This window comes from Dreissena polymorpha, chromosome 4 (genome assembly GCF_020536995.1).
Source record: "Dreissena polymorpha isolate Duluth1 chromosome 4, UMN_Dpol_1.0, whole genome shotgun sequence".
Taxonomy (NCBI): Eukaryota; Metazoa; Mollusca; class Bivalvia; order Myida; family Dreissenidae; genus Dreissena; species Dreissena polymorpha.
Window position 1 is genome coordinate 67,758,756 of NC_068358.1, and position 15,842 is coordinate 67,774,597.

At 34.7% G+C, this 15,842-nt stretch overlaps 1 protein-coding gene across 2 annotated transcripts in view; it reads left to right on the forward strand.

Annotated features, from left to right (window-relative positions):
* Positions 1 to 7,753, forward strand: part of LOC127878073 (sushi, von Willebrand factor type A, EGF and pentraxin domain-containing protein 1-like) — a 46,216-nt gene extending 38,463 nt beyond the window's left edge. Inside the window, exons 39-53 of one of the 2 annotated variants that reach the window (XM_052424488.1) lie at positions 154 to 327; positions 506 to 679; positions 916 to 1,089; positions 1,187 to 1,354; positions 1,473 to 1,646; positions 1,777 to 1,950; positions 2,046 to 2,216; positions 3,233 to 3,406; positions 4,350 to 4,523; positions 4,855 to 5,028; positions 5,786 to 5,962; positions 6,244 to 6,349; positions 6,606 to 6,670; positions 7,329 to 7,405; positions 7,519 to 7,753. In XM_052424488.1, coding sequence (XP_052280448.1) covers positions 154 to 327; positions 506 to 679; positions 916 to 1,089; positions 1,187 to 1,354; positions 1,473 to 1,646; positions 1,777 to 1,950; positions 2,046 to 2,216; positions 3,233 to 3,406; positions 4,350 to 4,523; positions 4,855 to 5,028; positions 5,786 to 5,962; positions 6,244 to 6,349; positions 6,606 to 6,670; positions 7,329 to 7,405; positions 7,519 to 7,557 — 2,195 coding nt within the window. In that variant the 3' untranslated portion in view covers positions 7,558 to 7,753. Of the gene's footprint in view, positions 1 to 153; positions 328 to 505; positions 680 to 915; positions 1,090 to 1,186; positions 1,355 to 1,472; positions 1,647 to 1,776; positions 1,951 to 2,045; positions 2,217 to 3,232; positions 3,407 to 4,349; positions 4,524 to 4,854; positions 5,029 to 5,785; positions 5,963 to 6,243; positions 6,350 to 6,605; positions 6,671 to 7,328; positions 7,406 to 7,518 lie in introns of those variants that run through there. The other variant, XR_008048730.1, reaches the window with a different exon arrangement.
* The last annotated feature ends 8,089 nt before the right edge of the window (positions 7,754 to 15,842 follow it).

Here is a 15,842-nt window from a genome sequence, read left to right on the forward strand (position 1 = left end):
AAATCTCTCATGCACATGTTGAAAGTCATATGCCCGAATTACAACCTTTATACATCAGACTAAGGAACACATTATAATTTAAAATACTGTCAATATCTATGATTTGTAACAGACTTATCGTAAATATTGCGATTTTTTTTATTCACTGGTTAGATTGTGAGCAACTGTCTGATATCGACCACGGAATTGTGACGTTTACCAAGACTACATTCGGCGAGACAGCGAACTACAGTTGCAACGACGGATATGAACTGAACGGCGCGACTACCAGACATTGTAATGCCAGCGGGATGTGGAGCGGTGATAAACCAGTCTGCGTCATCGCAGGTTTGTCTTCGAGTCAGCATTCTAATCCTTAAAATGCCAAGGCCTTAAACGTTTGCTTTTTAGTTTGTTAATTTATACCTTATTTGCAGTAAACACTAATTCAAGTTTGATTTCATATGGACAAAACTTACCATACACCCAAATGAAATTTGCAGATCTTTTTTTGTCTTTTGTCTAGATTGCTTTCCACTTGTTTTGCCGGTTAATGGTCAGGCTAATGGAAACAACAGACAGTTTGGAGGCGTGGTGGTTTTCACGTGTGACACGGGATACACGCTTGTTGGCGAAATGTACACTTATTGCCAAGCAAACAAAACTTGGAGCAACCCAACACCTAAATGTGAAATAATGGGTATCCTTGTTTATTTAAAATGTTCAAATTCAGCGTATATTATAATGTTATATATAATGAGACAGTAAAAATGCGTGTATATGCATGATTTTATGACTGATTTTTTATGACATCAATGATAACATTTCATATTTAGCGTATATTTAAATGTTATATATAATGTGACAGTAAATATATGTGTATATACATGATTTTATGACTGATTTGTCATCACATTAATAATACTATTAAATTAGACTGCGGACAGCCACTGGCACCAATCAATGGATACGCAGTCTACAACAGCACCACATTCGGGAGTCAGATTGCAGTAAAATGTAACACTGGCTACGAAATATCGTCTTCGACCATTGGCGAATGCGATTACACGGGCAATTGGAGTTACAACTCTCCAGTTTGCACAATTAAAGGTAAACGGTACATGCGTATGAGTCATGCATTTTGTCGGTATTGATCGTATAACATTTCATAGTTACTGTAGTATAAAATGCATTCTCTTAAATTTAGACTGCGGTGACATTTCTCTTCGCACGGTGGGAAATATTTCATACAATGGCACCACTTACGGACAAGCTGCTGTAATTACTTGTCCGTTAGGCTATGATGCGAAACACGAGGTCATTATGTGCACCAAACAGTCAACATGGAACGGCACGGCTGAATGTATAATAAAAGGTAAACGGAATTCTGTGCTTATTAAATAAACTCAAGTCATACACATATTTCTATATTTGTATTTATCAACTTTAGTCTCACCTTTTATTAAATGTTTGTGTGTGTTTGTTTTTGGTAGATTGTGGCCGTTTGTCCTCACCGCCCAATGGTGCTCTTGAATTGAATGCCAGCACATATGGCAGCCTTGCAAGTACATCGTGCAATGTCGGGTATGACCTTGTAGGAGTGCCCACACTATCTTGTACATCTAATGGACAGTGGTCGAACACGTTGGCAATTTGTGTAATCAAAGGTGGTTATACATGTATTATATGTATGATATGTTAAAACAGTTTAATAAAACTGAAACAACGTAGTAGTTAAATAATCGTAGTATTTATTAATTTTTAAACAGTTTGAATTTTTTCGAAATTTGCATTCAGATTGTGGCGTCATACAAGCGATTGGCCATGGATCTGTGATATTCAATACAACGACGTTCGAATCAAAGATGTCATTCCTGTGTGATGAGGGTTTCCTTCTAGTTGGACAACAAGAAGTTAGATGCACTGAACACGGACACTGGAGTTCAGTAATGCCCTTTTGCAAACAAGCTGGTATGTGTTATCTATATTCATATAATTGCGAAGTGTAATTAATGTGTGTTATTTTCCCTTCAATGTCATTCTTTCATTTGTTTGATATTATGTAGATTGCGGTAAGCCAGTCGCGGTGGCCAACTCGGTGTACGAGACTAATGGCACAACATACGGTTCATTTGTGCGGTACAGCTGTAACGCTGGGTATCGTCTTGTTGGAGAACCCGTGTCATCCTGCTTCTTGAACGAGAAGTGGAGCCAAACGCCCATATGTACAATACTGGGTAATGTAAAACGTCAAATATTTCAATCATTCTTTTGTCTCGATGAGGGGTAATTCTTCGTCCAACTATTAACTGATGAGTCGCATCATCATTTGTAGAAAGCTTTATATTCGAGAAGTTTGTGAACAAATGTTACCTTTAACAGCCTTTTTTATGTTTTCCTTGTCAACAATTCATCCCTTCTTTTTAGTTATAATCATTACTGTTACCGTTTTGTATATTGTTCCCTTTTTATTATTTTTTTTTATTAGAATTCTTTTTTTTCAATTCTTTGAGCGTTTAAACTCGTTTTCTCTTTTGTCATTTTCTTCCTTGTATCCCACTTTGTTTCAACGATTAATCTACATATAAGGAAATAAATTTTTTAAATATTTGTTTGGATATGATGATCGATGAAATGCGTGCAATATGTAACGTTGTATATAATATAAAGAAGTATGACCCTTAACATGCATTTATAAATATGCATCATGTGTATATAAGATTTCATGTGCATTCCTAAATTTCAAAATTTATAAAGAAAACTAAACATTGAAAAAAAACATGCTCATTATTTGTATAATTCAAATTGTTGGTAGATGTAATGTATTTTAATTTTCCCGATAAAACTTAGATGGGATTTACTTTTTGTAATGCTTGCCCATGTGCCAAACTATCGTTTACGCGTATACAAAATGTAGGAAGCAATACATGGCAGAACTGGAAAAATATGTAAGTGCTCAGATATAGTATACATCTTTGTAAAATGGATTCCGTTACCCTGACGTGCATTCCTTTCGAATTGGTCCAATAGTGGTGATTAGTTTAATGATTATTTAAATAAGATGAATTCGTTGCCTTTTTATTCTTGTATATACTTTTTGAAGTGATTTATAATTATGACACTCCGGTATATGGAGGTATTGTTTGTTGTTTTATTGTTTATTGTTTTTCCATTCGGAATGTGGTTGAATTTATGGAAACTTGTCAAACGATATTAATGAAAATGAAGAAACAAAGTGTCTTATTACACACAGAGTGTGGACCACTGGAGGTTCCCGATTCAGGGAATGCCACAGTTTCGTCTACAACTTTTGGCTCCAGTGCAATCTACTGGTGTAATAAAGGATATCATCTTGTTGGGAACCAACTAAGAACTTGCTTGCAAAATGGAACCTGGTCTGGTGACAAACCTTCGTGCATTCCTAAAGGTTTGTAAAGTATCATTGTATAAATCTATACAGTGTTTCGAGAGAAATTTTGTCAGTCTACCGAATAACGCTCTGTTACTTTTGTTAAATTATCACGTTAATTCGCGGGGTACACATTCTTGAATTCGCGGTATACACATTTCGGTATTTTTGGCATGCCGAGTTATGGTTAAGGTCATGGTTGCTAAAAATAGAAAAACAGCTTCCAAATAAGGTGAGTTGTGGTTAGAGATATTCCAATGCGCGCTTTACTGTATATAATATACATAAAGTCAAAGAATTTGATTGCATTTGTGGCTAGTCGCGACTCGGTCGATGTTACTGTTAGTAAATATAGACCAGTTTGGTCAATGAAATTGTCATTTTTTAAACGTTCAAAAGCTTATGTTGTTTAAGGGGTTATTATTCTAAAATTGTTTGTGATTGTAGTTGGCATGCAGACATGGCTTAAGTTTCCAAAGTTATTTAAATTAACTAAAGAATTTAAATATAGAAAACCTCATTACATGGCATCATTGATTTAAAACTTAAATAAAATATTAAAAATACGCAGTTTATACACTATTTATGTTAACAATTTGAAAAAAAGATGGAGATTTAAAGAATTATTACCAGGTTCTTGTATTCATGATCATGTTCCCTACGGTGTACTTAAAAAAGGTTCAAAATCTGCAAATATTTCTTTGGTAATACATTCCATCAATCGTGGGAGCGCTAATATGATACTAAGACTTCCGTGAAAATTAGTAATTCCACAATATATTTGATCATATTTGTTATGCAAATGTATGTTAATGTTTCTGTTTTTTTTACTAATAAATCTGTTTTAAAAGTTTGTTTCCAAGAAACACATATGTGATATCTGATTATGCAATCTTTTTTTCTAGACAGAAGCATGGAGTAGGAGTTTTTAACAGATTAACCTCGATTATCCTTATTTCAGACTGTGGGCGTCTATTTGATCCTGCAAACGGCAAGGTATTCTTCAATAACACCACTTTTGGAGCGAAAGCCGTATTTTCGTGTCAAGAGGGATACGTCATGTCGGGTACAGACTTGGTGACATGTATGGCAAATGGTTCATGGAGCATCCCATTTCCAGACTGCAGCATCGCAGGTTATTGAGTCTTGCACACAATAAAACTATATTCACAAGTTGCCATTCGTAGACTATCTTTAAACATTTATCATTGGTTTTCACTATGATGTCCTGCTGTTGATATATTAGGTAATTGATTGCCTGTTATTGCATCCGTTCTTTTAGCTAGTTTAATAAGTGCAATGAGACAGTAAGTGTAACTACTGCCCGAAGATCTATGCGTACGACTGCTTGTCCAAAAAAACTGTGTTCGACTTAGCCTGATTCGTTTCTTAATCAATCGCCGAGCAAACACTTTATGTTAGTTCATAGATACTTTTGAACTTTGCATATTTAGTGTACATTTTAGATTGTGGTAACCTTACTGCGCCTGATCACGGCACGCTATATATGAATTCCACAGTTTACGGATCACATGCACACGTTGGGTGCAATGACGGTTACACCTTGAACGGACCGGAGCTTATAGCTTGCTCTGACAATGGCACATGGAATCATTCAATGGTTTCGTGTTCTGCTCGCGGTAATAAGTGCTTGTCTTTAGTATAGAATGTCGTTAAAACAGCTTTAAAAGGACTTATTCGAAGATTTTCTTACTTTTGAAGACGTCTTTTCAGGTATTTAACAAAAAGCTATAAAATGTGAACCAATGAAAAATAATTATAAAAACACAAAGTTCAATATTTTGTAAGCCCTTGCCGGGACTTAAACCAGTGACTCTTTGACGCAAAAGCATCCAATGCACCATACAGGCTATTATGCGCGTTTTATACGCTTTCTAAATAATACACACAGTTTCCAAATTATACATGAAAAGCGTAACAAATACATGATAATGTACAACTTCGATTGCTGATTATTGCTAAACAAACAAATATGTTTTACCCATCTAGCGAAGAAGTGTGATATTTTATTTTATTATTCAAATAAATACGTTCTGTTTTGAATCTACGAAAGTAAAATAATTTTCATTTTTAAAACTGTTATACCTCGAAAATGTTAACCTGGCATTGACCTTTATGCATGCATGTAATTTAAACACCCTAACGAAGAATACATAAGTTTCCGTACTAGGAGCGATTTTAATCGCTTGAAGCCTTCCTTATTATATACACTGACATGTTCTCATGAAACTCGTGTAAACGTGAACGAACACAAACACCACGAACTATCAAGAATGAAACAATTCAAGCGTATGATTTATGGTTTATGAGTAAACGACTGTCAGGTCAATTTTGTCGAGCTATTACCCTTCCCTTAAATTGTTCAATTTCTCGTAGATTGCGGTGAAGTGGATGAACCCATCAACGGCGCGAAGGTGACTCCGTATTCTACTCTGTTTGACTCGACCATTGGATTTGTTTGCAACGAGGGATACGTCTTAACTGGAAATGAACAGCTGTATTGTACTAAAGAAGGCGTCTGGAATGGCGGACCTCCTACATGTGAAGTGCAAGGTGTGCAGATGCGTTTTGCATGCAAGATTTTTTTACATCGACGATGTTTTGTAATTGTAGTGTTTTGTTCGGTTAATATCATGTCAGTTTCTTCAAAATTCTTTGCACATATCGGACGAAACTTAAAGACCTAAATATTCGTACTCAAAACTATAAATCATATACATGTTATTAACATTTACTGTTCTATTTTATACATGTTAAACAAGAAATTGTGTGCTAGTTACCTAATTCCATCTTGTAATCTTCATACTGTGGGTGTTTTTCTCCTCCATATCTAGCTTACCACGCAGCAAAGATAGGTGGCGCTGTGGGAGGCACAATGGGCGTTCTTCTGCTGTTCACCGTTGGGGTGATCGTCTATCTTGTTCGTGGCAACTTAAACAGGTACAGCTCAATCGAACACACCGGCAATTTGATACCTAACGGTGAACACAAATAGATGTTAATCATGTGCATTATGTGATAGGAACGATTGTTTAATATCTTACGTTTAAGAAATCAATTTAGTCATTTCAGTGGTAGTCAACAGGGCATGATTTCCAACTTGTATGTAGTACTGGTCTTATATACAATTTATATGTCTTATTTATCGCATGTGTCGTTCTATTGGTATTTTATGTACGACTCGTTTTTATTGCAGGCCTTCCTTGGACTTTGAAGGCATTTCTCGCAAAGGCAGCGTTATGGTTGAGGCTCCATTCCAAGGTAGGTCTATCTTTCAGCTATCTTAGATAAAGAATAATGTTGTAGTGTAGTTTATATTGTCCATTTTGTGACAATTTATATCTATGCGCACAAAGTTAAAAAAATGTGTCATAATATGAAATGTTCTTCTGTCAGTCAACATACAGATAAGGAAGGGACAATAAGACACAAGTAAAGTAAAAAACGCGAAATTTAGAGCGCACGATGGAATATCGAGATTGCCTTTAAGATATTATGTTTTGAATGTCATTTTTTCAATAAATATGCAAAAATAAACGTTTTAAAAGTGTTGTTATTGAAGATTACACATGGAAAAAAAGAATTCATTTTAAGTCGCAGGTGAATTAATTGTTGTTAAGTGGAACTGCATTTTTTTTAACATAATTTTGCACTGCTTAACATTCGACAAACTGTTTATAAATCCTTGCATGCAATATTTACAAGAATTTGAACAAAATCGAAAACAAATCAATTTTGAAACGCATTCTTTGACGATTATCAATTGAACTACTTTGTTCATGTCAATTGCCGATGATAAAGCACTCAAATGAGAATTGATGATTATACAATTATGCACATACAAACGTTAAGATGACAAATACTCCTTACCGACGCGCTTTTAGTTTTTGACTTGACATGTTGAACATGACTGTTTTAGAGCAAGGGACTAGACAAAGCCTCTTTAGGTCATCTGTCAACACTACACCTAGTAGCGTCTACCGACCGGCAAAAATGGTAGGAAGGAGTGTAGAAACCCGCGTCCGCTTATGAATTATTCAATGATTTCCCAATAATTATAGTTAAAACATTTACACATTAAGCTCGTGATGTTTTTGTGTGTGTTTCAGTGGCAAACTGGGTATCAAATACCAATGCAAACTTATTGAGATGTCAAGAGGCACGATGTGCGAAAAGACAACTTAACATACTATTTAGCATCACCTTTCTATTGTTACCTTTTGGTGTGAGAACTGTTTCCTTGTTTAACGCTTTATTTAACTTCATTTGAAGTTCGAAATATGTTTTAATAATTTTTGGGATGTTGTTATCGACATTATTTATTAAACTTTGTCTTTTTACTTATACTGGTATTTGAAGTTCGTAATTTGTTTTACCGGTAATTATTTTGGGAATGTAGTTATCTCCATTTATTATTAAACTTTGTTTTTTTAACATATGCGATTGTCGATTCCACAAATGCATGAGTTTGTTATAAAGAAGGTTACCATGAAAAACTTTCATCACACTCTACAAACAAACCTCCAGCTTTGTCTCCTGTATGTTTTATGTTCTTACACCAGCATGCTTTCACGTTTCATAAGATCACATGCTGTTCTTGAAATATTATATGTTTATTTTTTTCTGTTTGTAATTATATTTTGAGAGAAAGAAAGGTAAACAAATGAATTATATATACTTTTCATTAAATCTTTTGAAACTTGTATTTTTTTCTAAGTATGGTGTGTTATAATATTTGTTTTAAGAATACATGCTTATGATGATGGTCGGTAGTGGAGCGCGAGTACATGGCACTCAAACAAACACAATATCACCTTCAGTAGCCCTCTATACGCAAATTCGTATCCTCACTGGTTTTTCTCGTCATTGACCAAGTCGCAGGAATCCTCGAGATACATACACAATTCAAATATTAAGTCCTTCGTATCCCTGTGCATGTCTTGTGTCGACGCAAGTTGTGTTCAAGAAACTACATTTAAAATTCAATAGAAGGTTTACGTTTGTATTTGTGAGTTAAAACCTCACGAAAGTCAACGTTCACTTATGTTAGTGGTTTTTGGTTGCGCCAAAGTACGGTAAAACACGAGTTCGCCAATAAGTACCAGTTTACAGGCTTCGCGATGAGTCATGCGAAATATTCATTGCAATCGTTATTTTTTTATAGCTTTTTACATCGGTGCATCTTCAGTGTAGACGTTGCTTACCGCCTCAATCAAAACTATGGTTGAGGATTAACAATTGTACAGCGAGGTTTCAATACGCACATGGCGCACCATCACAAGCCAAATGTGAATGCTACAATATTATGTTAACATCAATTCATCATCGGCCTTAAACATTACAGAATTTTCAAAATTAACACCATGTCAACAAAAAACTGCTTTGGCCTTAATCGTACCTAAAGAAACTCCATAACGAAAAAATGTGTTATTTCTTGTTTATGTGTAATTGACAATTATATTAACCAAAGTACCATTACCTTATGTAAATATTCCAATATATTTGACTGCGTAACCGTTGGAGTTGACAGATATCCGCTGTCTTATCATAAAAATAAATTATATGATCACAAACCATCAACACATTAATAAAATATACGAGCAGTCAGATTTCTATACAGAACAACTATAGATCAACGCCGGATATTCATATTAAAAATATACATTGATCTAGAGATTAATTTTAATAATGCAGTATGGTTCGATACACGTTCAAAATACCGTTTATTTTACATTTCAGTAATGAAATGATATAAATTATTTATACTTTTCAACAACAAATCATGTTCTGACACAATACGACGAATGATTAAATTGTTTTTGATTAATGTAACAAAACATTCCAACCTTATATTCTACACAACGAAAATTGGATAAATACATCGAATTAATTGGTCGTATTTCCAATATAAATGCAAAATATTATAATACAAATACACAAACATGAACTATGAACCTTTTATACGGCAAGTAATGTTTGAGTCATTCCAAATGCCTTCTTGCGTACACACAACCAACTTGCTCCCAACGAGGTCGAACCCCTCAAGACAGGCGATGTGAGCCTGTGATAGGTAGGTCGTCGAATTGAACACCATAAACTGTTCAACACATGCACTGGATTCAAACAAAATGTTACAATACAAATTTTGTGTGTGAAAAATCATGTATTTTAATACTAATATTTACATAAAAATCACATTACTATATTTTTGCAGAGATATTTGCATCACATACAAACTACAAAATTTCAACAGACCTCTTAATCAGAAACCCATGATGATGTTTCTCTGGTCCACATGAGGTCGCCTCCTCATCGCATGGATACATAACCCATTAGAGTGTACCCAGCTGGACGGCGATATGATACCAAAGAGCCGAACTGAACCGAGATATAGTTTAAGTTGTAGTTACTCGGTATAACAAGAACTTGACATTTCGCAAATCTAAATCGAAAGGCGGATTGCCATATCAGCCATAACTCGGCAAATACTTTTTTCTTTACGAACGTTGATATTCTCAAAGAAAACAAGAAAGACATTTACTTACCTTTTATTTGACATACATTAGTGATAGTGTTCATCAGCAAGTTTTCCGACAATATATGGTGGAGTCCACAACTAAATTAACCTTTATTGCACTTGAATATTTCACCCACTGCCGTGGGAGTCGGCTGTGATCCGTAGTTTGCAAGCCTAGTAGTCATGTAAAACATATAAGGTCGTATGTCGAGCATGTGGAAGTTAAAATTTTAAAATCATCATTTGCTTTAGCAACCTCAAATAACATTCCAAGTTTAAAGCAAAAAAATCAATATACACATACACTACCAATTTCATTATTACCTCATAATCTTCACTCAAGAAATGCAGATATTACAAAAACAAATGCAAACTGTATATAATTATAAATGTTATTATTAATATATCGGTTAGCTTGCTGCTCGAGTTCACGGATCCCCGTGTTCCGTTTGCCAGATACTGGCGAGTTTTCACACAAACCGTCCAATCGCCTCCAGCGACGACTGGATCATGCGACCACTGCGATACTGTATGCATGTCGGTTGTAAGCGGAGTTTAAGTATTTTCCTCTTCTTTATATTTTACGTATTGGATTGAGCAGGTTTGAGTGTGTTCTTTGAGATCCTAAGATAGAAGCACTTTGTGAACGTAATCCCTACCTTCCAAGTTGCTTACTTTTTAAGAAATAGGTTAGAATGTTGTCAAAAATAAGAAAAAAGATCACCACTCTCTCAGTCAAACTCTAATTTGTCAGAATTTAGACCAAAGATAAATATGAAAAACATTTTATTGAAATCTTTAATCATTATTCTTCGGTTATTCCAAATTACAGCATCCCACATGAACAAACTACATTTTTATCAACGATTATATTCGAGTGGGTTTTGAAAAACTCCTCATGATGACGCGGGGACTAATTGTTAGATAGTCATGATAACGGCTACGAAAATAAAATTATGCTCATGTATTCTGCTGAGACAATGAAAAATGGCATGATTAGATGTTGACGTTATTCCCTGATCAGAACTGTTAAATTGGTAATTTCAACTGTGTACATATAAACTAACCGTTGTCCAAAGAGTGTGTCTTATCATTTATCGTTATAACGACTTGTATTCTAATATTGTTTCCGGGGAAGAACAACCTTATATTTTCTACCTAATGAAACTTGTAAAATGGAAAAACTAACTGTTATTTAAATAACCATTTGCTATTATATACACAATTGAGCAATATCACGCTGATTGTCTCTGTGAGTTACTTCCCTTTTTTCCGGGTAGATATTCAGGCGCATTATACAACAACTGCGATAGGTCAGGATTTTATTTATAATGATTTGTATCCGAGATCTAGTCCAAAGATTTTCTGTTTTGTAATAATTTAAAAAAATCATGAACGTTCTTTTTACTCAGAGAAGTTTAAAACATAAATCAATGGAATAGATCGGTGTTTGAGTCTGTTAAGTAGGAGCGGTTTATGTTTTATTAAACTTAACGAGGTAGAGGACAATGTGTAAGCGGGCCGGATAGCTCAGTCGGTAGATCATTTGCAATGTATGCATGTGTTCAGGATTCGAGTTCTGGCCTGGCTGCATGTTTTTCACACCTTTAGTTTATGTTTGTGTCACACTGTGGTTTAAGAGGAACAGAAAATTCGCCGTAAGATATAGAGCTTTACCGAAATACAGGTTATAGTCATAGTCATAAGAGTATTCGTGGCGACTTTGAATTGTTTATGTGTTCCCTTTGGAAGACGATTAGATAGTTATATGATAGGTATGGTGATGAAGATGATTTCCACGCACTTCCGAAATGGTCTCTTTCAGTAGTGTATATTTGTAACTTCGTGATGCTCTCAGTTTGGCAATGTATTAAAATACAACATGAATAACGTGTTAAATGCGATATGCCTCAGGAGTTTCCGTTATTTAATATGTTTTTCTTTAAACCCTTCGAAATTCACTTAATTCTTGTGTATTTTGGTATGTACACGCCAAGCAAGCGATATGATGCTTATATTTCCGTTCACAACAAGCAATATGATTATATTTCCGTTCACAACAAGCTATATGATTATATTTCCATTTAGAATAAGCTATATGATTATATTTCCATAAAGAACAAGCCTTATGATTATATTTCCGTTCACAACAAGCACTACGATTATATTTTCAGATTTAGTAGCTGCTATGGACGCTGAAGTGCAAGCTGTCATTGATATCGCAATAGCGGAAGAACCTCTGAATGGCTCTTTTGTTGAAATAGAAACACCGGGCGATGAACGTTTCACATGTGGAATTTGTGATCGCTCATATCCCAGGAAAGACGCACCGAACCGACATTTGAAAATCCACAATTCTTCGCAGCATCCATGTACAAAATGTTACACATTCTTTCCAAATATTCTAGTAACCCGATTAATAAGATGTACACTTTTGACTAGTTACAACAAGATACAGGTGAAAAACGATGCTGAAAGCTCTCCAGTAGGAGATTCCAGCATTATTTTCAACCTGCATGTAGCTGTCTTAAAGTTTGTAAATGCATTCATGCGTTTCAATTAAGAAAACCCTTGTATCTAAAAACCTTGACTTCGGCATAATGCGAGTCAACAGTACTCTACAAGATGTGGAGACATATTGCGTGTAAATGACTTGATTCAATAATGTCAAAGTATGAATTATTTAAAAAGAAATCCACTCAATTTTATTTCAAAATACGGAAAATCTTAGAACTGTTTTTGTGATCAAAATATCTGATAGTTCAATCGAATATGGTCAAGGAGTAACGTCCATCACATCATGCCATTTTCCATTGCCTCAGCCGAATAAATGAGCATAATTTTATTTTCGTAGCCGTTGTCATGACCATCTAATAATAAGTCACGGCCGTCATATATATACACCGCAATAGCGGAAGAACCTCTGAATGTCTATTTTGTTGAATGTGGAATTTGTAATCGCTCATATTCTTGGAAAGACGCACTGAACCGACATTTGAAAATCCACAATTTTTCGCAGCATCCATGTACAAAATGTTACACATTCTTTCCAGATATTCGAGTAACACGATTAATAAGATGTACACTTTTGATATTTTTCATATATATATGGTTTAATGTAATTAATCTTTAGTAATACCATAAATCCAAAGTATGTAACAGGGTTGTTAAAAATCTTGCGGTGCAATGCCCGGATGAAGTAGAATGTTGGCAGACGAAATATGTATTGTATTTAACATTGAATATTCTAATTCTTACAATTTTTGACTTGAAAACTTTTCTCTAAGATGTTCTTCTAAGAATTTTTCTAACACCCTTTAAGTTAATTTTTCTAAGACCATATTTAGTGAAAAAACGTTTTTAGAAAATACAACGAATTTCGTTCGTGAAACAATTCTGCAAACGCGAGAGTCTCTCTAAAACGCATGCGGGAAACACAGACAATTTACAATATACCGGACGGTAACGTTGAAAAATGCACTGTTTTTTACAGTAATTGCATTCGACAGCGATTTACTTTCTTAGAAGCTGCGGGACTGTATGTTTTTATTGCAATTATTGGAAGAGGACAGATCCATCTTCAAAATGATACCGGGTCCAAATAATTGATACGTCGAAAAGGCAATAAAAATGCTTTGAAAGTTGTCAGTTTTATAATGGACGCTATTGGAATCGGAATTGGTGTAATATAACCTCCAACCATATCTTTATTGTCTGCGGTTTTACGTATGCGTTTTAGTGGCTGCCCAAAAGCAAAATGGCTACTACTTTGACAATATGTGTTATGCAAATACTTGATTGTAATGTGTTTTAAATCTTTAAACATTGTTTTAATTCTATATTGGACTTAATCATTGTTTATGCGAAAAGGCAAATAATACCTTACTCGATCAAACGTTACGAGAAGAGTAACAATTGTAATGTGCACCGAATTAAGTTCGATTTCGGTACGAGTGTTGTGTCTGTAAAGTATTCAATGGAAAGCAGTAAATGTATCAAGTCGGAAAAGAAAACGGATGGATGCATAATGGAATGTGTGGAAAAATTTAATTATATACATGTATTTTATAGTTATGTCATTTAGAAACCATTCACCTTCGTCGCGATTTCAAATTCCCGTTAAAAAAAGAACATTTTACTTTGTAAAATAATCTCACTTGAACCAGCGAAGGAAATGGCGGCACCTAAAAAGGAGAGAGTAAACATTTTTTTGCTAAATGGCTGTTAGATCCTCTGCAATTTGATGGGGTAGGAGTGTTGTTTAGCCTGTTTGCAAACATGACCCCACGCGCCTCAGATTTACCGAAGGTAACACAAATGATAGTAAATAATGTTTTGAGCCTGGCAGATTTTGCAACTGCACTATTGAACAGAATGTTGCTTAGGTACATAATCAAACTTGTAACTATATAACAAATTGTCATCCTTGTTAAAAGATCTTAATCACATTATGAACACAACTGTTTACAATGAATATCTCGTCATAATAATTTCTAAATGATTATACTAAATACCAATCAAAATTTCTTTCTCTTTCTAGATTGAAGGGCAATGAAAAAAAGTAAATTATATTTTTATTGTATTTAATTGTTCAATGAATGAAATAAATGTGTTTAATACTCGTATGTATACTTATATGTACCCCGGGCACGGAAAATATACTTACACATACCCGGCCAATTTAGACTGTACCCGAGTTTTATTCCCGCCCAAAATCCGATGTCGTAAAACATGCTAAGGAATACAAAACAAAATTCTCTTTGAACAAGACCTGCATCGACATGCTTTTTTGAGTAATGCTTTCGATAATATAGAGGCCACTTTATAGAATATCGAAAAAACCGGATAACGTCCAATTAACATCTAGATTTGCCGAGTACGTTTTAGTATATTTTCCGTACCCGGGGTACATTTAAGTATACTTTAGAGTACCATGGGTACGTTTAAGTAGTACCCGAGCCGACAATGACCAATCGAGCATTACGTAGAGCACTGTGCAATGACTGGTATTCAACGATAAATTGCAACATGGGACCAACATCACTTTGAAAATACAAGTCCTCTAAATGTAAATAACAAACAAAATTGATACTTTTAAGTAAGTCATGTTAAATTATGTTACTTGTAGCCATTGTTGACTTTTCCTGTCAAGTAAAATTACATTGATAATAATGTGACAGTACACCAGTGACCGCCTGCTTAAACATTTCAGTTGTGAAATTGTTCATTTAAGGAGGAGGTGGTTCCAATTAAAGTATTGATTTTTTACAGAGACTGTAATGAATTTCATAGGTACCGAGGTGCCTTCAATTGCTGGGGTTGTGACAGTGGCTCTGTACTCCAGCTTCAGTTTAGTGCAGTCGTTTTCAGCTGTGTATGACACTTTCTTAACTTCTTTCAAGTTAAAAGCATATGAACAGTATCATATTGGCTTTGTCCGTCTGTCATCCAGTCTGCCTGTCACAAAACATTTCAGAACTATATAGCATAAACTATATAAGATGTCAACATGAAACTTAATGGGTGTATAGCTATCAATCAGAAGAAGTACCATGCACATTTAAATACCCAGACACTTTCATAGTTTAGAGTTATTGCCCTTTTTTTTCTTGTATGATGTAATTTTTCAGGGCTTTATCTCAGATACAATACCATTTTTCTACATGGAAGTTCATTGGTGTGTATAAATCAATAGGAAGAATTACCATGCCCAAGAACCATAACCCTGCACTTTCTAAACTAAGAGTTCTTGCCCTTTGTTGTTTTTTAAGGATGTAAATTTTCAAGGCAAAATCTCAGATAAAATTTCAAAATGAAATATCATGGACGTATAGATAACAATGAGGGGAATTGCAATGCCTAGAAACAATTACCCTACAGTTAATAATCTTTTGAGGATGGTACCATAATCGGATA